This window comes from Balaenoptera ricei, chromosome 13 (assembly GCF_028023285.1).
Source record: "Balaenoptera ricei isolate mBalRic1 chromosome 13, mBalRic1.hap2, whole genome shotgun sequence".
Classification (NCBI taxonomy): Eukaryota; Metazoa; Chordata; class Mammalia; order Artiodactyla; family Balaenopteridae; genus Balaenoptera; species Balaenoptera ricei.
The window spans coordinates 80454344-80479279 of NC_082651.1; the positions used below are offsets into that span (position 1 = coordinate 80454344).

At 48.3% G+C, this 24936-nt stretch overlaps 1 protein-coding gene across 1 annotated transcript in view; it reads right to left on the bottom strand.

Moving 5' to 3' along the window:
- Nucleotides 1-24936, bottom strand: part of PLB1 (phospholipase B1) — a 122769-nt gene that overhangs the window by 64381 nt on the left and 33452 nt on the right. Inside the window, exons 10-18 of the mRNA XM_059942613.1 lie at nt 19861-19923; nt 18996-19075; nt 18049-18124; nt 16998-17102; nt 15854-15910; nt 11106-11177; nt 10223-10297; nt 8114-8177; nt 706-764 (exon numbers count right to left, since the gene is read on the bottom strand). Coding sequence (XP_059798596.1) covers nt 706-764; nt 8114-8177; nt 10223-10297; nt 11106-11177; nt 15854-15910; nt 16998-17102; nt 18049-18124; nt 18996-19075; nt 19861-19923 — 651 coding nt within the window. The remainder of the gene's footprint in view (nt 1-705; nt 765-8113; nt 8178-10222; nt 10298-11105; nt 11178-15853; nt 15911-16997; nt 17103-18048; nt 18125-18995; nt 19076-19860; nt 19924-24936) is intronic.

Below are 24936 nucleotides of genomic sequence, written 5' to 3' on the forward strand. Positions count from 1 at the left end.
TGAAGAGGCCACAGACATGAAAGGTGTCAGCTGGTATTTGGGGGAAAATTCAGCTGGAGGCCCTCGATTCTGCTGATCCAGAGAACAGCAGCTGGACTCCTCTGTAATGAGTCGCTGTGGACCTGAAGTTCGAGAGCTTCAGAGACCCCCTACCCTGGCTCTCTAAGGACCGGATTCTGCTTTTTCTGGATAGCTTTTTGCTGGGCCTGGGAGGTCACCACAGGCCACCTGCAGACACGGGCTGGGTCATCGTTAGTACCTCTGTCTCTTTCCCTGACCCCGGTTTTCTCACCCCTCCCCCATTAGCACTTGTTCCTGTCCCATCATCCCATTGCCCTTGGGACCTTCCCTTCGCCTTCCTACATGGACAAAACAAAGCACCGGGTCTTTGAAGGGGCCCTACACCCCACCACCGACAGGCTGTGTGGTTTGGGCTGGGTTACTTTCATTTCAGGGGCTCCTTCTGGGGTCCCCCCACTTCCTGCTCTCTCCTTCATTCCCATGTTAGGAGAGGAAGGATGAGGTTAGAATGGAGGTGGGAAAACACGATGGGCAGGGAATGCTGGATTCCAGGGTGGGCATGGAGGTGGGGAGGGACTGAGGTTGGGACCAGAGTTGGCAACGCTTAAGGGCCAGGAGTGAGATTCCCCTATTAACCAAGATCTTCTCCTCTCCTGCCCCTTCCTTCCACCGTCAGTAACTCACCGTGATTGAGTCACCCAGGGCTCCGATGACCTTGATGTCAGCCAGCTTCAGCCTGTGAACTGAAAGCAAAGATGAACAGAAGGTGGGCTTCTTGTCTCCTCTGAAAACAAAGGAGCATCTTCCAGGAAAACTGAGACAAAGTAGAACAATTCAGCTTGGACAAAGATATTAAAAGCCCATCCTTGTCCTAAAGCTCAGCAGTAGCAGCCGTGGAGCCTGACTGCCGGTCTCCTCCTTGGGGCGCCTGGACACAGGGCTCACGAGCTGGAAGGTGGCCCCACTTTCGGAGAGGTGTCTGCTGGTGTTGGGTGAACCTGATGCCACAGGTGGGCAGTTACTCTCAGGGCGTGAAACAGCCCCTGGCGACATGATCTGGGAGTAAGGAGGGGATTGTGGTGGAGGTGAAACCCATACTTCATCCATTCTAGGATCTGTTGATAGTTGGGATAAAATATTATACCATCTTATTAGAAAAAAATCAGCTCGGTTTTTCTGAAGTGAAAAAGGAAATGCCTTTATACCACTTTTTTAAAAACACTATGCCAGGGGCTTCCCTGGTGGCGCAGTGGTTGAGAATCTGCCTGCTAATGCAGGGGACACGGGTTCGAGCCCTGGTCTGGGAAGATCCCACATGCCGCGGAGCGACTAGGCCCGTGAGCCACAACTACTGAGCCTGCGCGTCTGGAGCCTGTGCTCCGCAACAAGAGAGGCCACGATAGTGAGAGGCCCACGCACTGCCGTGAAGAGTGGCCTCCGCTTGCCACAAGTAGAGAAAGCCCTCTCACAGAAACGAAGACCCAACGCAGCCAAAAATAAATAAATAAATAAAATTAAAAAAAAAATGTCTACAAATAACAAATGCTGGAGAGGATGTGGAGAAAGGGGAACCCTCCTATACATTTGGTGGGAATGTAAGTTGGTGCAGCCACTATGGAAAACAGTATGGAGGTTCCTCAGAAAACAAAAAATACAATTACCATATGATCCAGCAATCCCACTCCTGGGCATATATCCAGACAAAACTCTAATTTGAAAAGATACATGCACCCCCATGTTCATAGCAGCACTATTCACAATAGCCAAGACATGGAAACAAACTAAATGTCCATCGATAGATGAAAGGATAAAGAAGATGTGGTACATATATACAATGGAATACTACTCAGCCATAAAAAAGAATGAAATAATGCCATTTGCAGCAACATGGATGCAACCAGAGATTATCATACTAAGTGAAGTAAGTCAGAAAGAGAAAGACAAATACCATATGATATCACTTATATGTGGAATCTAGAATATGACACAAATGAACCTATCTACGAAACAGAAACAGCCTCATGGACATAGAGAACAGACTTGTGGTTGCCAAGAGGGCAGGGGTTGGGGGAGGGATGGAGTGGGAGGTTGGGGTGAGCAGATGTGAGCTATTATACATGGAATGGATAATCAACAAGGTCCTACTGTATAGCACAGAGGACCATTCAATAACTTATGATAAACCATAATGGAAAAGAATATTAAAAAAAGAATGTATCAATACATATATGTATAACTGAATCACTTTGCTGTATAGCAGAAATTAACACAACATTGTAAATCAACTATACTTCAAAAAAAAAAAAATAACATTGGAAATGTATGTTAGGGCCAAGGGCCTTTTATGCCTGGCTAACAAGTTAGGAGCTTAACATGAATATTACACATATATACACACACATACACACATACATATATATGTATGTATTTACTTGCATATATACGCCTGTCCTATATCTATCTACCCCTTTACCTTATATACATACGGACATGAATCCAAGTGCATTTTGGGAATCACACTTAAATTCCTTATGCCATATGTGGCTCTGTCCCCTCAAATCACAAGTTCACCTCCCACTCCCCCGGGGCACCTCCTCCCATAGTCACTCCGACTTTGACACGGCTTCATCTTTCCTCAGATGTGCCTTTCATGGTCTCTAGCGGCACGATGTTGCAGTAACTTGTCAATTAGCTTTCAGCCTTGGAAGAAGTCTAATATAGCATTTGTACCACGGGGTGACCCACTACTTCAGTGGGGAAAGAAACCCATCATTTCAGTGGACCACTGCTTAAGATGGATAAACTGAAAGCTGTCTGCCAGGAGGCTCTCTCGACAGCCCTTCTTTACCAAGTCACTCTATAATGAGGGCAGTAAAACACAGAGAACAAGATGCTTTCGACACCAGCGGGCTACATATAGCCTACTTCACTCATCAACATCCAAATCATGGTGTATGATCACACCTGCGTGGAAAGCTGTGTTAACAGTCAGTGGGAACAATGTTCAAAGAGATCTCTAGGTCTTGTCTCCTTCCATGGAGACATCTTGTCTACCTGACTTCCATGCTGTCTGCAGATGTGGAACTGCTGCTCCCACTGAGGATTTCCTCTCATTGGAAAAGTAAAAGTCCCTGCCTCTTCCCTATGACAGCATGCAGACTAACAAATGCATAGCTGTGAATGTGTGTATGCAAAATATAGAGATTAGTGGTCTTCAAATTCGAGCATGCATCAGAATCATCTGGAGAGCTTGTTAAAACACAGATGGTTGGTTGCCACCCTCAGAGTTTCTGATTTAGTAGGTCTGGGGTGGGCCCAAGGCTATGTGGTTAGAAGAAGATTATCAAATCACAAAGCCAGCTGCACACATTAGCCCACATCGACGGGGCCAAGCCTGAGAACTTTCAAATGACTCTTCTCAAAGAAATCAGGCTCTGGGTAAAAAAGGCAACAAAATGGAAAATAAGACCTCCTCCCCTCAACTCTAGAGGGTTTATTTTAGCTCCTAATGGTGATAGTCAATCACCGTATTCTTGTTGCCATAATGTGTAATTCAGTGAATTCCGTGAACACTAACTGGTGTGCAAAGGTTAGGGGAAATCTTTGGGGCTGGTAAAATGTGGAAGAGATGGATAGATTTGCTTTGAAAGCACATTGCAGTTTGCTAAAGGGGCAGCTGAAACTGGCCATTCCTGTCTCCTAAATTTGTAGCAGGCAGAAAGGAAACACACACATATGCGTGCACTCATGTATGTCCACATCTACGTGTGTGTATATACGTGTAGATAGACTGGTAGGTATGTTGGGAAGGGTGGTTTCCTGTTCGTCATTCTGTAAGGAATGACCTGTAAGAGATAATAAACCAAATGAACCAAGTCTAAATGGGAGGAGTTTGACTCATCTGGGATCTTATTCAAATAGAATCCAACACGCATTTCATTGGTTTGACATTCTGGAGACCTTGATTTGAGCTTTGTTAATATTATCATATATGATAAAGACACAGCCTGGAACCACAGCAAAGCACTTTAGCAATTGCTCTCCTTGGGGAAAGAACTCTTTAGAGATAAGATTAAATTTGTGTGGGCTGATTAGCTAAACATTTTCTGGTACAAACTGTCCACCACCTTGAAAGCAGTTGATGAACACATCATTCACTCATCAAGATTTTTACAGAAGGGGCCGCTTATCAGAAGGCCATCCAAACTATGATAAGAGATCATGAATAGACAGAAAATGCTTGACTAGAGTATAGAATGGGGAAACTGCCCATTGGACATGAAAAGGAACAGCAGGAGAAAGACTTGACACTTGGGAGTTTTCTCTTGTGTAACCCAACAACTTAAACCTGGGGCCATAATCTGAAAAACCAACTTTCTCTCGACTGTCAGCTAGGGCTGCCCAACCCTTTTGCTCTCAGATTTTAGGGACTTATATAAGGACTTCTGCAATGGTGGTAAACTGCTGTCACAGGTTGGGCCTTGTTTCTGTCTTTGAAGTGCTTTGGCATAAGTTTATATGAAGAAATATGTGCCTGACACACAGTAGGAGCTCAAGAAATGTGTTCAGTTGAATTAAAGGCTAAGGAAGAGGCTCTGTGTCAGAGACTACAGCTCTCAAAGCTTTAAATGATGGAAACTGCAGGGAAGGAAAATACATTCATCTGAGTGTCTTGGGGGTGCGTTTGAACTTGTTCAGTAGGCTGGTCAGGCCGAGGGGACAGGCAGGCTGTTATTCCCTGTGGGGCGTCACTACTTCCTAGTCACAGGCTAGGTTAGGTCACAAGACTCATGAGCAGGTGGTGACTATAGAAACAGTTTCAGGACGTACACTGGACAGTAGACAGCTGATTCACAATGAAGTGAAACACCTAGTGGTCACCCAATGCCTGTAACCTGGGCATTTTTCATATCAGCGTTTGAATAGCTCATTTTAGCCAAATGGGTAAAATAAATGACATCAGGGACTTAGAAAGGAATCAATAGCTTAAAATAAATGAACTGTTCTAATTGATACTACTGGTGACAGTGGCATAGAATTAGCTTTGTGGACTCCTATTTTCAAATACTATGACTTCTCCCCTCTGCAAGGAATTAGCAGCTTGACTTCAAGATAGCCAGCTTCAATGGATAGCCAATGAGCCATGTGCCCTCTGGCTCTTTATTGCCACTCTTCTGTTTACAAAATGCTACTCCTTTTCTCACTGGGAGAACCTTAAGTCATCTACCAGGCCCAGCATATTTTTCTTAGTTATCCCAAATATGTTAGGGACAGGGCCATGAAGTAATATAAAATGATGTAAGTACTTATGAAGTTATAAAGTCCACAGGAGGTAGCACTCAGTAAATTGCATGTATGCACTGACCAGAAGGGAAAAATTGGAAGCACGCCTGTGTGCATTCATTTATTCATGCTACCAAATAGCGATTGGTAATAAAAATTACTTACATCAGCTCTATATATCTCATCCCAAGCCCCGTGGATCAGTAGAAGAGGTTCATCACCTGTGGGGTCCAAATGGGGTGAGCGTGAGGCACCTGGGCGGCCAGGGGCCGGGACCTGTTGATGAAGGCAGTATCTTATTTTGAAATTATCAGTTTTCATTAGCTAGGTATATCTGTGAGTTGGTTTGAGAGAGACACTAGAAAAGGGGACTACAAAGAAGGTTTTTGAAAACAACTCTGGAGATAAAACAGCTATTTTATAAGAGAGTCTTAGTGAAAAGGTGTCTTAACGGAAGGCACTTTGATCCAGTTGGTTTTTAAGATCGTTTTCAACTCTGGGAATTTTTGATTTGCTGAAGTAGAAATACTCCATAATTAAGATGAGTTCAACAACGTTCATCAGGCTCCTACCATGTGCTGAGTCACTGGGGTTGTAAAGATAAGATGATCTGCTCTTACAAGTATGTATCAGATGCCTTCATCTCAACTAGAAATTGCCAACATGATCTCCAGAAGAGTGAACGACCTTACCAGTATGATGATTATCAAGGGTAATAATAACGTGACCCTGTGCTAAGTCTTTTTCCCACCCTGACAGCCACAAGTATGATTAAAATGTCCAATCATAGATCAAGCGCAGTAATGAAATGTGTTTTTTGGTTTTGTCCAGTTAGTTGTTGCCATTTTTCTAAAGACACTTTTCAGGGGGACTCAGAGGTGCAGGCCCAACATTAGCCCATGAGTTCTGCCACCCAGTTGGCCGGTGCTAATGTTTTGGTCCCAGGCCCACTTGGTTAGATCAAGGAGGCGTAAATCTATCCATCTGCTTATCCAAACAGCTTCTATCACCAGAGTATCTAAGATCTCAAGGTCTCGAGATTTCTTGTGCTTACATCTTCAAGTGCCAATAAACAAGATAATCTTCAGGGTCAAGGAATAAAGAAGAGATTCACATTTTATTTGGCTTTCAGGTGTTCAGATATGCTCTAATGGATTGCTTGGTTATCACTGTCATGACGGGAACATAATCTAGACAGATTGCAAAATCTTTACACACCATCCTTTCAGAATGATAAGATTAAAAGAGGATGGATATCATTTCACTGTAAAGAGTATGGCTATTAAAACATTCAAATTCCCCCCTCCCTCTCTCTATACATGCATACATCTTTGAGTTTTTGCTGTTGGAGGGCCTACACATGAAGCTAACAATTTGTTTCTGCTACTGAAGTTCTGCTAGTAAACTAACCAATAGGAAGGGGCTGTCACTAAGTACGGGGGGGAAAAAGTCTAAAGACTAAGTGTGTGTGTGTGTGTGTGTGTGTGTAAGACTTTTTTTTTTTAAAGACTTTTATTTATTTACTTTTTGGCTGCGTTGGGTCTTTGTTGCTACGCACGGGCCTTCTCTAGTTGAGGTGCAGGGGCTTCTCATTGCGGTGCCTTCTCTTGTTGTGGAGCACAGGCTCTAGGCACATGGGCTTCAGTAGCTGTGGCACACAGTCTCAGTAGTTGTGGCTCACGAGCTCTAGAGCACAGGCTCAGTAGTTGTGGCACATGGGCTTAGTTGCTCTGTGGCATGTGGGATCTTCCCGGACCAGGGCTCGAACCCGTGTCCCCTGCATTGGCAGGGGGATTCTTAACCACTGCGCCACCGGGGAAGCCCCGTGTGTAAGACTTTTATCACCTATTCCATTATTCTGCAACTTAGTCAAGAACCAGTTACACACCGAAGTTTTGGTGAGAAGATTTTTAACTTACTTGCCTGTCATTTGGCTAGATTTGAGCGTGTAGAGCTAAGACAGGCATGAAGGGTGGGCTGACACTTAAACTTGTTCTACTAATACTCAGCAAAAGGGGACAATGTGACTACAAGGATTTGCACACTGTGACATCTCCAAACTTCGCTTTCCATCCTGGAAGGCACATAAGAGGCATTCAACAATCACCCAATAGATGAGTGAACAAGTGAACGAATCAATGAACAAATGAGTCACCCTCTAGGACCAAGCATGAGAACCTATCGCACTGTTGCAGAAATGCTCCTGGGCTGAGGTTGTGAGTCACGTGGGCCACCACACAGCTCTCCCGTGACCTCCCATGATCATGTGCACAGAGCCATCACTCAGAGTTTGGCTCACCTGGAGGAAAAGTTTCAGCCCTTAGGCAGCCCCTCTTTGGGAAGGTCTCTGCCTAGAATGTTCCATGAGCCTCATTTTCATGGCCCAGCACCAGTCATCTTGGAAACACAGAGAAGCAGTGAAAATGGCACGTTTGTAAGATGGCATGCTTTCCAATGTTTGAGTGCACTCTGCATATGGCTCTGACCCGGAGCTTGGACTGGTTATTTTTGCTTCCTGCTTAAAGGTAGTTTTGTTTTTCAGAGAATAAGTTCACCTCATCAAGGCTTCCCAGCGAGGACAATGACATCAGCTCACTCACCTGACACTGGGCCCTTTGCAGAGCATGGCCTGGCACACAGTTAATGCTCAATAAATGCTTTCTGATAATGTTATCATATTTTAGTTAAAGAATAATCAAACACAGGCATGAACTTACAAGTAAGCCACTGTCATCTTAAGGCTGCTCTTACTTTGATGGTTTTAGACCTCAAATGAGTTTAAAAATCACTTGACTCAAAAGCCGTGTACCTGATGTGGGAATCGTGTCAGAGGGAGCCTTGTCAGGACACCTGACTTCCATTCCATTTCTCACCTAAAATGAGACACACGGAGAAATAAGAAGAAATGGATCTTGCAACCTAAGAAACTGGGTGAGAAGTGGGCCTCTATTTTGGAAGATATCACTTAGTACAGAAACCTAAGCATCATGTAGGATTTCTCCCTCTCTTTCAACACTCACATCTGAGTGTCCACAACACCCTTTCCAGATGCTCCCAAGCCGGCCCCCCTTCCCTCGTCCCTCAGCCTCAGGCTAAGTTCAGGCCTTGTCCCTTCCTCCTGGACCATGGCCCTGTTCAACATCATCACTGCTGCCGGCCTGTGGGCTTCCTCCCCAGCCTTCTGAATCCATTCAGAGGACTCTTTCTCTCTCAATATAAAAATCACTCCCTTGCCCAAATTCTCAGTGAAAGCAGGAATTTTCAGCCATTTTGCTTCTTGTAAGTCCAGAGCCTAGAACGCTGCACAGTAGATGCTCAATAAACACTTGTTGCTTGAATAAGCATATTTCTACTCTGTACTAACATCAGCATAAAGTCCATCCTCCTCAGCACGGCGTAGGAAGCCCCCGACATTCCAAACCATCCGCCTGACTCTCTGTCCCTCCACATCTTTGTCCGAACACCTACCTCTGCTCTTTCTTTCCCTTTCCCTCCGTTTCCCTCACTCCCACCCACCTGGCTTGACTTTTGTCACCCTCAGGCTGAGGTCATGGGCACTCTTGGGGAAGCCTTCTCAACTCTCTCCTGTCTGTCATTTGTTCTTCCGCTGTGTTCCCAGAATACCCCGTGGAAACCTTACAACACTCTTTACATTGTGCTATCACTGCTGGTTGACTCCACTAGACTGAGTTCCTTGGGACAAGCAACGTATTTGTGTTTTTATCTCCTATGCCTGGTCCCCATCCACCCACCCACCCACCCACCCGTTTAGTTATTCGGCTAATGGTGACTAGGTACCTGCTCTGAGCCCCTGCCCTCATGGAGCTTGCATCCTAATGGTACACAGCTGGTATTCAGTAAATGTATCCTGAAGATATGCATTGCTCCCTCTTCTATAAAACTCATGGCATGCCAGATACTGTTATATGTGCCTTATACTGAATAACTTATTACAATTTAATAACTCTATTAGGTATGACTATGACCATCACCATTTCCCAGATTTGGAAAACTAAGGCACAGAGAGGGTAAGTCCCCCTGACACAGAGCCAGTAAGTGCAAGAGTCTGGATTTGAACCCAGAGCCAGCTCTCACAACTCACAGCACCATGTTGCCTCTCAGATGTATCCTTACTGCTGTGATATTAGTTAGAAAGCATGGGACAAGCTGATAAATCAAGTCTTTTACGCTGTATCTCTTGGGCTTTGTGGTGCAGGCCCAGGCCATCAGCTTTGCCTACACCACTGGGAGTAAATCGCACGCTCTTTTATCCAATAGGGAGGCAGGAGTGGTGCTGGGACCACCACCAAATTCGTCTCAACCCATATTGGTCCCCAGTCCTCTGAGAAGGAGGACAACCTTCAAGCGTTTCTTGCATCCTCAGAGGAGTGTGGAGTGCCCTATCTAATCTTGACGGGAAGTATCAGAAAAAGACTCATGAGATAAGTCATAAGCAGGACGTGAGTGTGAGGTGGCGCCTAAGGTGTGGCCCACAGCTGAGGCCTTCTGGTCTCCATGCTGACAGCTTTCAGACTTCACCCCATTTCTCTGCCTTTTCTGGACTTTCTCTTCAGATTAAGGGCTCAGATGAGTTTTAAAGGACTTGTCAGAGATTTGGGGAGGGCCTGAAATTCTTGTCTCACATCAAAATAGACGGGGAACAGCTAGTGCTGAGCCCCCCAACACACCCCGTGAAGCCTGGGATGCTGGTTGCTGAGGCCGTTTTAAAGACGGAGCTGGAGGGCAGCCCTGCTTCAAGCACCAAGGGGACAACCACACATGTGCTCCTTCACTCTTCTCCAACCTACCCATGGGGGTCCAGAACACAAGAACTGCCCTGGAAGCTTCAAAAGACTCAGCAAGCTACCGCCCCTGTTTCATTTGCATGTTTGTCAACCACAGAAAAACCTCTCCATACCTCAGACTTCGCCTGGGATTTTAGCAACCTGGGCAGATAGTTGCTGTTCCTGTAGGTGAACAGATAGGGATTCTCCTGCAGAGAAAGGTGATGCGTTGGAACCATGATCCAGAAATCTGTATCCTATAATCATCAACTTTTATCACCCAGCAATGCCTTTGGCCAATCTGAAACATTCATACCATCCTTCAAATGATGAGAGAAACATTCTCTGGCTTTTCTTCTCTGTACTGACCATTAGTTCCCTGACCATTAGTTCCCTGAAGGAGCTCATTAACATTTTGAAATTTCCCATTTGCAGTAGTCAGCATCTTTTGCTCTCTACCCGAGGATCATGCCAACAGGCAAAGTAGGTATATTTCCATGAAAAGAGAACCTAATCTTAAGTTTCCTGAGAGCCAAGGCAAAGAGGAAAAGAGGGTGAATTATACAGTTCTTACAGCCTAGTAACAAAAACTTACCAATTCATCAAGAAAGCCAAAATTTGACTAGCATTAAGTGATAAAAAAGAATTCTATTCATTTACATTCAGTTATTTTTTCATTAATTTACTCAGCAACATTAATTCTATACCTACTATATATTAGGCACATATTTAAGATACCCATCTTAGCACTTGGGGCCAAGTGAGCTGTGGCTTTGTTCCTATGCCCTCTACAAGCACGGAAGGGGCCTCAGTTCTGTCAAAACAGCTCTCCTCACCCACAGGTACAAACCTTAGGTGTGCCCAGGCCCAGAAGAACAGACCCGAGACTCTCATGGGCTAATGTCTCAACCAGGTAAGACCCACTTCGCAGCAAAGCCCCCTGCTTGGTGACCCCACCTTTCTCCCCAACTCAGCAGGAGATGCCGCCCCCCCCCGCCCCCTCCAGTCCTTGCCTACCTGAGAGGGACATTTCACTGGCCTTCTCTCTTTTGCACTGAATGGCTCATCTTTCTGTCCTGCTGGCTCCATCTAGAAAAGAAGGTGATGTTTAGGACAGAAAAGTCTTACACAGGTGGCAGCATCCTAGGGTACCACTGAGAAAGGCTCATTAGCTCAGTGCTTCTCAGAGTGTGACCCTGGGCGGGCAGCGTCAGCAGCACCTGGGAACACGTTAGAAATGGCAAAATCCCAGCCCCCAACTCTGGGGTGGGGTCCAGCTCCCTGTGCTTTATCAAGCCCTCCAGGGATTCTGACACGCATGCTCAAGTTGAGGCCCACTGCGGGAGAGGAAGCACTGATTCCCAGCCCGCCCCTCCTGTTACAGGGGAAACTGAACACCAGGGAGGTTGAGCTGACACAAGGACATGGATGTCCAGATTCAACCGAATCGCTCTCATAGGGTCACCGGCTACCTGATCACCCAGGAGCCAGTTATTCAGCTTGATGTCGCATCCCCCTCCTTGCTGCCCTGCTGCTGGCCAGCTCCCTGATTAAATTTCCCTCAGGGAGGAGAGTAGGAATGGGAAGGAAGGGCAAATAAATGGCTCTCGTGTAAACCAGCAGGGAATGAATGAAACCCTCTGTCACCTGGCAAGCCCCATGTCTTTACCTGGGACACAGAGGTACAGTGACATGGGACATAGCACGGCGCCACGTTAACAACTAGAGTGTCTAGCAATTCAGGAACAGTGATAGTGGTACCAGTGGCTGATAGAGGCAGCTACTTAAATGATAACTGAAGCCTACCTAACAAGATAAACAAGAAGTGTATGGTGTACCCGCCAGAGAAAGCAGCAGAGGATCGGCTCAGGTAAAAGCCTTGGAGGGAAGATCAAAAAATGAAGGCAGTTGGAGAATTCAATGGAGCAAGGATTTTAAGTTTCTTCTGTTATTTTTAAATGTTAGTTATACATTTGTAAACACTTAACAGAAAAATACAGTGGCTTTGAGAGATCACAGATTTTTCTCTTGCACGCACCGTCTTCTACTGTTTGGGGACCTCATGTTTGCTGCCAGCCCTGCTGCCCGCAGGAGCTGGGCTCCTAGGGCACCCGGTCCCTCCTCTCCCCTCCGCTTCCTTCCCACAGACCTTGACGGGGGACAAAAGAGGCAGGAGGCTACAGGATGGAGCCTCCCCTATCTGGCTCAGTCACGGGCTCTGCCATCTTCCACGAGCCTTTTAGATTCCTCAGCAATATCTTATCCCGGCATCCGTGCCCAGCAAACAAGAAGCAGGGAAAGAACTTTACCCTTCTCAGGTAACCTTCCTTCACCCAAACGGACAGGGTCAGATAAGAGGGTGTAATTAACCTTCTGTAAAAGGAGTGGCAACCTTTTGCTCAGGGGCTGGAGGAGGAACTGCACTCCCCATCTCCTTTCAGTTTTATTCTGATGGTGGACACTCCTAAGTATGGGATTCCAACCCAGAACTTTCAGGGCCGCTCTGAAAGGGAGTGTTCAGTGGGCCTGAGTCGGTGGCCCAATGTCGAAGTGGCCTGACGTCTCTTCTCCAATCTTTCAAGAATTTAATCAATAATAGAATCTGGAAAGAAATGTTGAGAAAGCCACGTTGTGATAATTTTAGTCGAATGGATATAACAGAACCTAATTTTTTAAGGACTCCAAAGGAAAACTCATAGGTTTTCCCAATAAACCCATTTGCACTAAGAACCTTGTCCTAAATGTCTCTTTGTCACCTACATCCTTCCTGCTGCCATTAATCCCCTTCACACACGCTCTGACCCTCCATGCTCAGGATGGGAAATGACTCGGCAATATCAAATGACCCTTTGCGTGTCCCTCCATCCACCACCCTGCACTGCACACACCCACACACACCCTGGGGACTCTGGTCTTGGGCTCTCGCTCCACTTTTCAGCCCTTTAATTGCTTGCATCTCTTCTGCACAGCTTCCCTGCCCCCGAGATGAACTGGAGTGTGGCAGGGGTGGGGGGATGACCTTAGACACGCTCTCAAGAGTCCCGCTTGACTGTCAGCCCTTCTCGCCTTGCCCTGCGGCTCTGGCGCTAGTGCAGGGCTGGGCATAAGGTGGGGGGCCGTGACTGCTGGACCTGGTAATTGAGTCCCCACAGGTGGGTCTCATCAACACTACTGTTACATAAGAATTATCAGAAGTTATTGAGGAGGCAGGAAGGGCCCAGGGACTGAATTACGTCCCAAACACAAAATCCTCCTCCGCTTTGCGCCAGGAGCTCTGCTTCCGTCTGGGTGGCTCATGCAGCCAGGTGTGTTTCCGAAGCAGGGCCGCTCACGATGACTGCGTGCGGGTGTGTGGGGTTTTCTCCTTCACTGGCTCTCAGAGCTTACACGAACCTCGGGACTTAGCCCGGGGAGCAGACACTGTGTGGCCCTGCAGGGTCGCCACCATCGCTGTGTCCTAGGTCGAGGCCAAGGAGAGAAGCGGTAGAAGCTGGGCCCCTCTGGTCACAGCGATTCTGCTGGCCCCTCTCTGCTCCCCATGTAAGAGGGTGTCCCTCACTCGGGGCTCTTGTGTGTCTGCAAATGTGGGCATGACGGACATAGCTGGCTTTTACCTCTGTAGTCGCAGTTAAACACAACACCACAGAGGCACACAGAGGTGGAGGCAGGGAGGCTCCCGGCCTCCCCATGTCCCTGGGAGGACACAGGAGGGAACCCAAGGGTGAACTGCTCCTATATTTTCCAAGGTCCTCTGAGGCTGGCAAACAGAGAAAATGGGTCCCAGAAAGAGCACATGACTCATCTCAAGAAACAACCAAAAGCACAGCTGGACTCAGAACCCAGGTTTTCTGGCTCCTTACCCAGTGCCCTTTTCCCTAACCTGTTACCTTCGTAATTTCTCATAAATTAACCCGGGCCTGCAGGAGCCGTCCATGTGTTCTGGCAGCTGTGCTCACTCGGGAGCCATGGGATGGTCTGGCACTTTGCCCGAGAGGAAGCCAGGGGACACGCTTCCCTCCTCGCTGGCTCGGCTACAGGGACCTCAAGGCCTCTCCCTGGGAAATGACTGCTGGTTGGTTGGGCAGGTAACTGCCCACCTAGGAAAGCCGCCTCCTCCCCAAAGCCCCTGGGACACCTACTGGGTCCCAGTCCTTTGGCCTTGAGTGTGAGACCTTCTGTTCCCCTCTGGGCACCTGCCCATCCTCACCCTCGAGTGGGTTTCAGGACGCTGTGCATGCCATGTGCCTGTCTGATTGCACAGGGCACTTCACTCATTCGTGGGGCCTCCTTATCCCGTTCCTCTCCCACCACCCCTTGCTAGTGCATTTTATTCTGTTCACACGGCTCCTCTTGCCTGGGAATGCCAGCCCCACCTCCTCTGACATATCTCCCCCCAACCCATGCCGACAAAGCCAATTCCAATCCCACCCTCGTGGGGCTGTCCTGGCCTCTTGCCCATATCCCTTTTGGGTGCTCTGTCCAGGGCATGACCTTGTTCCTGCTGTGCCCTTCCAGCTATTCGCTAGGCCATTTGGTGTGTCTCCTGTATCTTCCTCGGACCCAGCATAGGGCAGACACCCTCTAGGCTTTCTTTTGTTGCTTGGGAGAAGGGTAACAGAGGAGGAGAGAGGTTTGGCTGAGCTGGAAGAATCAGCCCTCCTCCCCCAGAGAGAGGGTGGAGGGAGGGAGGCCTGTGCAGGGCTGGTCAGGTTCCTTTCCTCGGCCCTTCACAGGAGATCAGCAGCAAAGTGGTTTTCTGGGGCCTGACCGCTCAGGGGTCAGACCCACCAACAAGGGTCCTCGTTCAAAGAAATCAAATGCCTTCTCCGAAGGCTAGCGTGACTCCATCAATCCGGGCTGCCTGGGCTGGCCCCTGCCCTCCCTGCTGTCTTACTGGCTACCGCACACCCAACTACAGCTGCTCATAGGACTCCGCACAGCACCTCAGTTTAAGGAGATGGAGAGAAATTTTTCTAATGCAAGGAAGAAGAAAACCAAGTTTCTGTCACTGGAATTCTAGGATAGTTTGGATGGGAAAGAAATAAATGGCAAAGTCAGGTCTCTGTCTGGTGCTCTGGAGAGGTTCAAAGTTTTGACGGAACATTCCATCCACTGACTAATCCCAGACAGCCCTGGGGGACCTTCAGAGTCTGGGGAAAGCCCGTCACAGTCAGAGTAAGAAGGGCCACCCATGGTGAATACTCACTGTGGGCCGGGAGGGAGCTATACACTCTCCATGTGTTGGCTCAGGGGTTTTGCAGAAAGGGAGCTGAGACCCTAAGTTCACACAGCTTGTGAGAGCTTTGAACCCAGGTCTTCATCACTCCACACTCACCCCAGGCACCACCCTGGGCATTGGAAACTTAAGTGTAAAATGAGGGAGAGCTGGACCAGGTTGCTACGTGAGCCTGCTGCCTAGTGCCCCACCCCAAGTGAAGTCTCCCAGACAGATGCCAAGGAAACGTTCCTGCGTCCAGAAAAAGCAGGACCGAGGCTGCCCAGGGAGCCCTGCTCACTGTCAGGGCTGCAGCCCAGCTTCCGGGAAGAGGAGGTGAAACTCCCAGGTGGTCCCAGATGGGCTGTCACTGGATGTGGGAGGGGCCCCCGATGGCCCAGAATCATCATCCTGGGGTCCTGCTGGTGTCCTTCAACCCCTCCATCAGAGCGGTGAGCAGACGGGGCACGACGGCAGAGGCCCTGCTCCTCCTTCCATAGACTAAACCCCAGGCTGGCAGGGCAGCGCCCCGGGACTCCCAGCCACTCACCATTCTGTTCCAGAGAGTCAAGGCGAGGACGGTGGGATCCTGGAGTGGTCGCTCCCCCTGAAAGAGAACCAGATGAGAAGCCCCGTGAGCCCCCGGGGATGGGACAGCCCTGCCGCACACTCTGAAGCTCTCCCGGCAGAGATGGGGGTCTTGACGCACCCAGATTCTATCTCTCAGTCCCTCCCCATCAATAATGGCGGGAACTTATAGAACTGCTGTCTGGGGTCAGGGCTCGGAGGTGAGGGCCTGTAGGGGCACGTCACACGTCTGGCTGCTCCGCATCGTTGTGGGATTGTACATACTGAACTAAACAGCAGAAGGAGCAGGTGACAGGGAAGTGATTCAGGTATGGTCTGAGTAGGAGGGGGGGACGGGAACTAATATTCCTCCTCCTATTAAACCACTATTTAAACATCATTGAAGTCCTGGAGGGACACAATGACTCCAGTAGCAGGAGCCAGGAGCCTGGAGGGAGGGGCTGTCCCAGATGTCCAGTGCTGCAGCCCCAGAGGCGTCAGAGACCTTGCTGAGCTGAGCACGTGTGCACCCACCACAGTGCTTGTGGTCTGCACGGCCCCCCAGGGGTGAGGGGCGTTTGCCCAGTGACCTGGGTGAGGAAACAACTCAAACTACCCTCCCTTGCAGGGATAGATGTGGAGGAGCCTGCAGAGGGAGAAGTGCAGTGTGGTGCCTGGAAATTCCATCCTGAATAGTCACCATAGCTGAGACATAACTGCGGGCTTCCAAGAACCAGGTGCTGCTCTAAGTTCCTCACATGTATTTAATCATCCTGACAACCACCTTAGCAGACGGAATGTGAATAACGGCCCTGATTTCACAGATGAGGAACCAAAGCACAGAGAGTTCAAACAACTTGCCCAAGGTCACACAGCCGGCCCATTCCAAAGCCAGAAGCCGTCTGGCTGGAGTCCGTGCTCTTTACCTCTGGGCAGCTCTGCCTCTCGGAACGTTCCTCACGGGGCTATCCAACCCCACGGGGAAGTTGTCCAAAAAGTATAAGAGAACACTGCCGCATTTCCCCCTGAGACTACACATCCTGGGCTCGGTGAAGCTCAACTGGGTTGGGGCATCTGCGGAGGAGAGGGCAGGGGAGGGAGAGGGTGTGGGCCAGGCCCTCACTCACCGAGGGTGGCGGCAGGGCTCTCTCGTAGAAGAAAGGCTGGAAGACCACTGCGAAGGACTCCTGCTCATTGTACTTGCTGGAGGCCAGGAGCTGTTCCCAGGTTTCCTGAAGAAAGGAGCACCAGCGAGGCTCAGCCTGCCCCATCCTCACACCAGGGAGCTCCCAGCAGCCCCCCAGTCAGAATCACCCACCCATGCTATTCTGAATCACATGCTATTTGGAAGCTCCCTCTCATCTCACACCTCAGGGCCCTTTGATTAACTAAATCAGGTTTTCATTTTCCTCTGAAGTCCAGCATCAGGTAAGACCTGAGAACTATTCTCTGGGAGCTCAAGAAGTATACGCCAGCCCAGTATGTAGCTAGGGTCCCCACTCTCTCTTCAAGGGCTGAGTTCTGTAGAGGGATGTGCTATTAACCACTCAAAAAATGTCACTTCCAAAGCAAGAGAAATGACATACAGCTTCATATAGAAAGCTTCTTATACAAAACTTCTTCTTAAATAAAAATCATCATGTTAACGCATGTCAGCGGGAACCGCGCTTTGCACTGTTTGCTGGTGGGGATGGAGGCTTCCACTGAGCCACCCACACTGTCTTGGGGTCTCTCCTGTAAACTAGACGCACACCTTCAGGAGCCAGACCGTAGTCCGGGCTACAGGCTGGGGCATAAGCCTAGTCCAGGCAAAGCAGCCTACCAGCCACAGACGCAGTGGCAGAAGGGGTGACGATGACCAAAAGCACCTCGGAATGATCTGCAAAATTCTTCAGCATCTTCTACCGTAGGTACCACCACCACCCTCCACTTCCATCCACTCCCCCTCCCCCAACCAGTACGGCAGTTCCCACTTTACATGCAGGAAAATCAAGTCAGCACCTGGAAGTGACCCAAGAGCAGCTGCCGTCTTTCGCTCCTGACTCTCAGTTCTGACTTCAGCTGGGGGGGGGGGGGGTCCTACATCAGCAAACGTGCACCCTAATTGTTCCCACCATCCCTGTTCTCATGACCACCTGCCCCTGTGAGCCAACAGGCAGTGTCCCAGAGTGGGCTCACCTGGTAGGCCCACTGGGTCACAACCTTGGACAGCCGCGAGGTCTCCCCTGAACACCTGCAGGGCTCGGCCGTGGGACTGCAGGTTAAAACAAGCCGGAAGTGAGCGTGGGTGCCGCGTGGGGCCGTTTAGACTCCCTCTTGGAGGAAGGTGGGGCTGGGGGCACTGGAAGTTGCTTTGGGAGCAGGGGAAGGGGAAGCTGGAAGTCTCAGACGGCCCAGGAGAAGGAAGGAAGGAAGGAAGGAAGCACACGTTGGAGAGAAAAAAGGGTACGTTATGGAGATGCTCCCTCCCACTTTATCTCCTGATACACCGCTTCCCTCACTGCTCCTCCCCCAGAAACCCATCTCCTGTTCTCCCTTCCCCTACTCTGAGCCCTTCCTTCGCCTTTCTTCCTCTTCAAACCCCCCTATCCTCTCTGCACTGTCCTCTCCTTTCCATTGCCACCACCTACAACGCCCCTGCCCTGACTTTATCCACGTGAACTTCTTTTCCACATGCCAAGCCAGAAATCTCAGGATCTGGGTTCAGAAAGTTTAAATTCTCTGAAAAAAATCTCAGAAATACATGGGTATCAAGTTGTGTGAAAATAAAATACAATTAGGCTAAATTGTCTTTCCAATTTCTGGAAGTAACACTTCTTGGCTTATAGCTGTTTTGCCCAAGCTGTTTTTTAAACTCTCAAGTCACTCTGGTGGGGGTAGGGCACCTGTCACTAGTCAACCAGGCTGCATATTTCGTCCTTTAACTCAGTCCCCAAAACAATGCAGCAGAGGGCCCCTTCTGCAGCCTGACTCTGCCCCCGCTGGCTGTGTGATCTCACACACGTCGCTTTGTCTCTCTCCAACTCCACCCCTTGGATCAGTTGATGCATGTGAAGTGCCCCACGCAGTGCCTGGTGCGTGGCACCAGTCAACAAATGCTGGTCCCTTTTCACTTCCCTTTTTACCTGAGCGGAGTCCCCTGATGCCAGGGCGAGCCCCTCAGAGCCTCGGAGAGATCCACCAGGTTCACAAATGCTTTGGGGACCTAGGGGGATACGAGGGGCAAGATGAGCATTTGCAAAGTCGCTGTCGCTGCCCTGCGGCCTCTCTGGAACCTCTGGTTTGAGCCTAGTTTGGAGTCTGGTTGAGCGCGACGGGACTCTTCTTGGTTAAACAGGCAGGCCCTTTGGGACATGGTTGGTTGGGGTCAGTTCAAAGCTGTCAGCCCTGTCGGCTGTGCCATCCAGAAATGTGTCATTCACCGCCCCTCACGGTGGGCAGGGCACCTCCCCAACACAGGGCAGCAAGACCCAGTGGTAATGGGACTGTGGACCCTCTTCCTCCCTAGGGAAAGACGGGGGAGGTGAGAACCCAGAGCTCCCCTGGGATTTCCAGGACCTGCAGTGCTCACCCTAGGCACTTAGGGAAGCCTTGAGAGTTCTCAAGGTCCCTCCAGGCTCCAGGCCATCACTGCCCCAGACACAGTCAACCGGGCCTCAGGAAAGAGCGGGTCACAGAGACCCCAGGGAGGAACAGGGCTGTATCCTCCCTCCTCCCCAGGGGGCCCTCTTAGTAATATCCTTTGCAAGAGTGAAGAGCTCGATCTGTGACCCGTGTTTTCATCAAAAGTACTCCAGAGCCTTCCCTTTCCCTGGGGTCTTGGTCTCCCTCCTGGGAGTCCATTTCCCCATCCCGGTGGAGTCCATTTGAAAGAAACCAGAACCTATCCCACCAACCCACGGAAGGGCAGCTTCTCCCGGCTGCTGCAGGTGCCCGTGAGGGAGCCCCGGGTGCGTGGTCCCACCAGGCTGAGGGAGTTGCCAACCTCACCTCCTGGTACAGATGGTCCAGCATTCTCGTCAGCTGGTCCATGCTGCTCGCCACGTGTCTTTGCTGTGGAAGGAGAAATGTTCTGAGTGTGGCTGGGGACGGGGGACATGGGGCAAAGATGCCCAGGCTCACGCTGGCCTGTCCCTTCCCCTCCCCAACCCCCCATCCCCCCTCGACAGAGATGATTGTAACAAAAGCCCCATCTAGACCCCAGTTTCCCACACACCAGTGTAGAGTTCCCAGAGCTTCCTGGGATTTTTTGTCCATTCTCTGACTTCCCCAACACATCACCCGCCAGGTAAAAAGTAAACTCTCCCAAATGAGAAGTTCCGTGTCAGGGAAGGGCAAACCCAAGGTCAAGGCAATTCTAAAGCTCACATGAGGGATATGAGACCAGATTTATTCCCAAAGACTGATGGAATTACTTTGATCTGAAGAAAATCAGGTCCAAAGGGGGAACGCTTGGATTTAAGGACCCAGATGAACCTCAAAACTTCCACATGGCATTCTTATCAGACCCTATCAGATGGCACTCACATCTGCCCTAAGAAAAGGGCTCCTGTCACTGAGTATTTAAAGACACCTTCTTCCCACCCAATTCCTTGCAGGTAATGAAAATAAACAAATGAGAGCACTTCAAAAAACGACCCTGGTTTACCTTTTCAGTGTAAAAACAAAACAAAACAAAAATAAACTTTGCAACAAGACAGATTCCTAAGCTGCCTGCAAACCTGCTGTCCCCTGAGGCGACCTGGCTCAGACAGGAAGACAAGCAGGCCTAGCAGCTGTTCTGTTTCCTGGGGGGGGGGGGGGGACACAGGCGGTGACTCTGGAGACAGCTGCCAATCAGTCGGGCTGGGACTGCGTGGAGGGCAGCCTCCCGCTCCTGTGTCCCTGCTTTGGTGCGAGGCTGTCCTCTGGAAGCCAGTCCAGCCCACTCTGCTGCCATAGCCAGCAATAAAGCTTCTGTCTCATTTTTTCTCTCCCTAAGCATGACATTAAGCATCACACTTTCCCTTCTTAAGAGTCATAGGAACTTTGTCTAGAAAGGTCCTCACTGCCTGTATCATATTCAGGGCATCCCTCTTCCCTCGGGGAATCCCTGTATGGGTCTCCTCGGACTGCAAACCCTGATTTAGAAACCTCTTAGTCAAGGTGCCGATTCACTGCTACAGAGTGAATCAGGGCCCACCTAGGCTTTCCAGGTATTGAATGGTTGTACTTGGCGCACCAACTGTCCCTGTTCCTTAGTGGAAGACATGCTGCTCCTATAAAATGTCCCTTGCCTATAAGGTCACACATGATAAACTCCTCCATAACTCGAAGTCAGGAAAAAGCTTATTTCTTCAAAAGAACTTACACATTTCCATATTTTGCCCCCAGAATCAGAAGAATGCTCTGTTATCAAACATGTGCCTGCAACCAGACTTAACTTTTTCTACCAAGTTATTTATCTGGGATTTATTCCAAGAAGTAAGATTATTCAGTCAAAAGACACAAACACTTTTAGGTTTCTTGAGTCATACTGCCAGCATGTCCTCCAAAATGTTGACACCTGTTTCTAAAGGCATCTGCAATGAATAAATGGGTATATTTTTGAAACCAAATGTTGTCATCCATTAGATACCTTAAACTACAACTTGCTTAATAAATAGTGAACTGTAACATGCCTTCACTGATCAAGCTCCCTTTAATTGTTTTTATAAAAACTTGCATGTCCTCCAAGCATTCCATAGCCTAAACAATAAGGTGTTTGCCCAAGTTGTGTTTCAGGAACTTGCAGTCAGCTGTTCACTGGCTCGAGCTCCAACTGGATAAGACTGGTTGAGACCTCCAACTGGGCGTGTGTTGAGTGTCCCATCAGTGACCGTCTGAGGTCAGAGGGCCCAGAACTCCACCTTCAGAACATGCTAACACTACCATTTTCTGAACATGCATCCCATGAAGAAGCATGTGTCCCTTGAAGAAACATGTAGCTTAGTTGCACCTGCTCAGAACGATTACCTCACCTTTTTCTTCTCTCCAATCACCTATCCCCCGCATTCCCCACGCCTTGGACTGCCCTGTTTCTTTATCTCATAAATATCCAGAGGTGGATTTGGGATTTGCTCTCGCATCACCTCACTTGGCTGCCTGGTGAATAAATCCTTTCTTTCTGCAAACCTCGGTGTCCCAGCATTTGGCCTGTCATGCACGGGGCAAACAAACTTGATTCAGTTACAAATTTTTGCAGTGTCAGGCTTTGTTTTTGTTTTTCTTTTCCTTATTTTTTCTCTTCTTGCAATTTTGTTCTTACTCCATATAACTAGACTTTAACTGGAGAGCAGTAAGCAAGAGTCCAGACCCTAAAAGCATCCCTGTGTCACTGCTATGAGCCAGGTTACCAGTTACCTCTGAAGCACCTGCCTTTGAATTGCTGCATCCACCATAGCAGCCCTGAAGAAGCACCATCACTGCCTAATGAATGGTTCCTGGTCTTACTCTCCTATGACTTTGGTCTTAAGAAATCCCTAAAGAACAAAGTGTGGACACAAGCCCTTGTCTATTCCCCATGAAAGGAGCCCAAAGGTCTCTTAGGGAAGGAAAATTCCAGGTCCTAAGTAGGGCAGGACCGGAGTTTAACATTTCTTCTTAACAATAAAATACCTTTTTCTCATATGAACTATTTCAGGAAACCTGACATATGTGTGCCACAGTTAAAGGCAGAGCTGCTCTGTGAGGTCGGGTGGAAGCCTGGAGCCCACAGTCTCAGAGCACCTCCTCCGGCCCCTGGGACTCTGCAGAACAACCCCTGAGGGAGAGGCCATGCCTGGGATGTGCTTTGGGGATGCAAAAGTGCTGTGTAAGGGCTTCTCAGATGGGGGATCCCGGTTAGCTGTGGCCAGAAGCACCACCAGGACGACTAGGAGGTGAGGGGTGGGTCTGGGCTGCAGAAGCAAGAGTGCAGGAGTGAAGGGAGGAACCAGCCCGCCCAGGCCAAGGAGGCTGGGAGCCAGAACCATGAGCCACAATGTCCTTTGGGGGAAATGGAAGTGGAGGTGGGATTTATTCTAGGCTCCAAAGCCTTGGTGGTCTTTGTGCAAAAGGAAAATCAAGACGGAAGGAAAAATGCAATACAGTGGGAATTTGAGTGGATGCTAGTAAACATTGCTACAGTGAGTTCAGTTTACAGAGATTAAGTCACTGGTATGTAGTCATTTAGAAATCAGGAGTGAAGCATGAACATTTGTCATATGTTTACAACCAATTAGAAGTGTGAGGTTCTAAGTGTGAATAAACCTAATCCATATGTATCAACATGACTAGATCCTGAGGGAATTTCACATACTGACAAAAAATCATTAGCTTTGATAACAACAAGTGTTGGAAAGGTTGCAGGGAATGGGTGTGCTCAGACACTGATGAGAATATGTGATATTGTGATTTGTAATACGAGGTATATATTTGGTCTTTGTCCCCTTTTATGGCACAGAGTTCATAAACCATTGGAATTTCCTAAGTGATGAGAGCATAAAAGTGTATTTTGCTATGTTAATGAGGTGACTTTGGGACTACACCTAAGGATGGGGGCTGGTTGCCGGGAGAACCAACCCTGGGATCAGAGAGTTGGAATTTTCAGTCCCCCTGCCCACGACCGCCACCCAACCTGGGGCTGGAAGTTGAATCAATTGCCGTTGGACAACAATTTAGTCAATCTTGACTACTACGTAACGAAGCTCCATAAAAGCGCAAAAGGATGGGTTCAGAGAGCTTGCCCGTTGGTGACCACCTGGAGGTGCTGGGAGAGTAGCCCACCTGGAGAGAGCATGGAAGCTTCTCGCTCTTTCCCCATACCTTGCACTAAGCATTCTTCCATCTGGCTGTTCCTGAATTATATCCTTTTATAATAAGCCAAGAACCTAGTAAGTAAAATGTTTCCCTGGGTTCTGTGAGCCACTCTAGAAAATTAATTGAACTCAAGGAGGGGCTTGTTGGAACCTCCAATCTATAGCCAGTTGGGCAGAAGCTCAGGTGACAACTTGGACTTGGAATTGGCATCTGAAATGGGGGGTGGGGACAGTCTTGCGGTACTGAGCTCCTACCCTGTGGGATCTGATGCTGTCTCCAGGTAGATCGTGTCAGAATTGAGCTGAATTGTAGGACACCCAGCCGGTGTCTGAGAATTGCTTGGTGGCGTGGAAAAGCCCCTTATATATTGGGATTGGTCCCAGGATATTAGAATATGAAGGTGTTTAGCTCCTTTGGAGGGCAATTAGGCAGTCCTTTAAGACTTAAAGTGTATGTATCTGATGACCAGCAATTCTATGTTTACGAATCTACTCAAGGCACTTTCTTCAAACTGCTTTGATCATGACCCACAGTGTGAGATATGTTTCACATCACAACCCGGTACACACATATCTATATATAAATGAAGCAAAAATAATCACGAACCAACACTTACCTTACTACATGCAATGAACTCTAATATTTTGTAGTTGATTCTAGTCTATTTCTTTTTTTATAATTTTTGGTTGTAATCTTTTAAACTGATTTTTGACCCACTAATATACTTCAATCTATAATCTGAGATATAATAAATTACATTGTAATTGAATACAATGAAATATAATCACTGTATTTAGAAAACCACCATGTTCAAGTAAATGAACAAGATTGTTTATATTAGTGGAAAACTAGAAACACCTAAATGGCCATCAATACAGAAACAGTGAAATAAAATGTAGTAAATGTACACAGTGGGATACTATTTAGCAAGTAACAGGAATAAACTCAATCCATATGTATCAACATGACTGGATCTCAAAAACACTTGATTAGTGAAGAAAAACTGTTCAGTAGTACATACGATATAATACTATTTATGTTAAATCTCTCTCTTATATACACACACATAAAGGAATACTGGGATTTACAGATATGCAAAAAGTTTGGAAATAAAAAGAGAGAGAGGATTGGAGGTGGTGGCTAAAGGGTATTTTAGCTTTAACTATAATGTTTCATTTTTTAAAAGAAGAAAGCATCTGTGCATTGCTTGTGTAACTAAAATTTAATAAAAATAAATAATGCATAAAT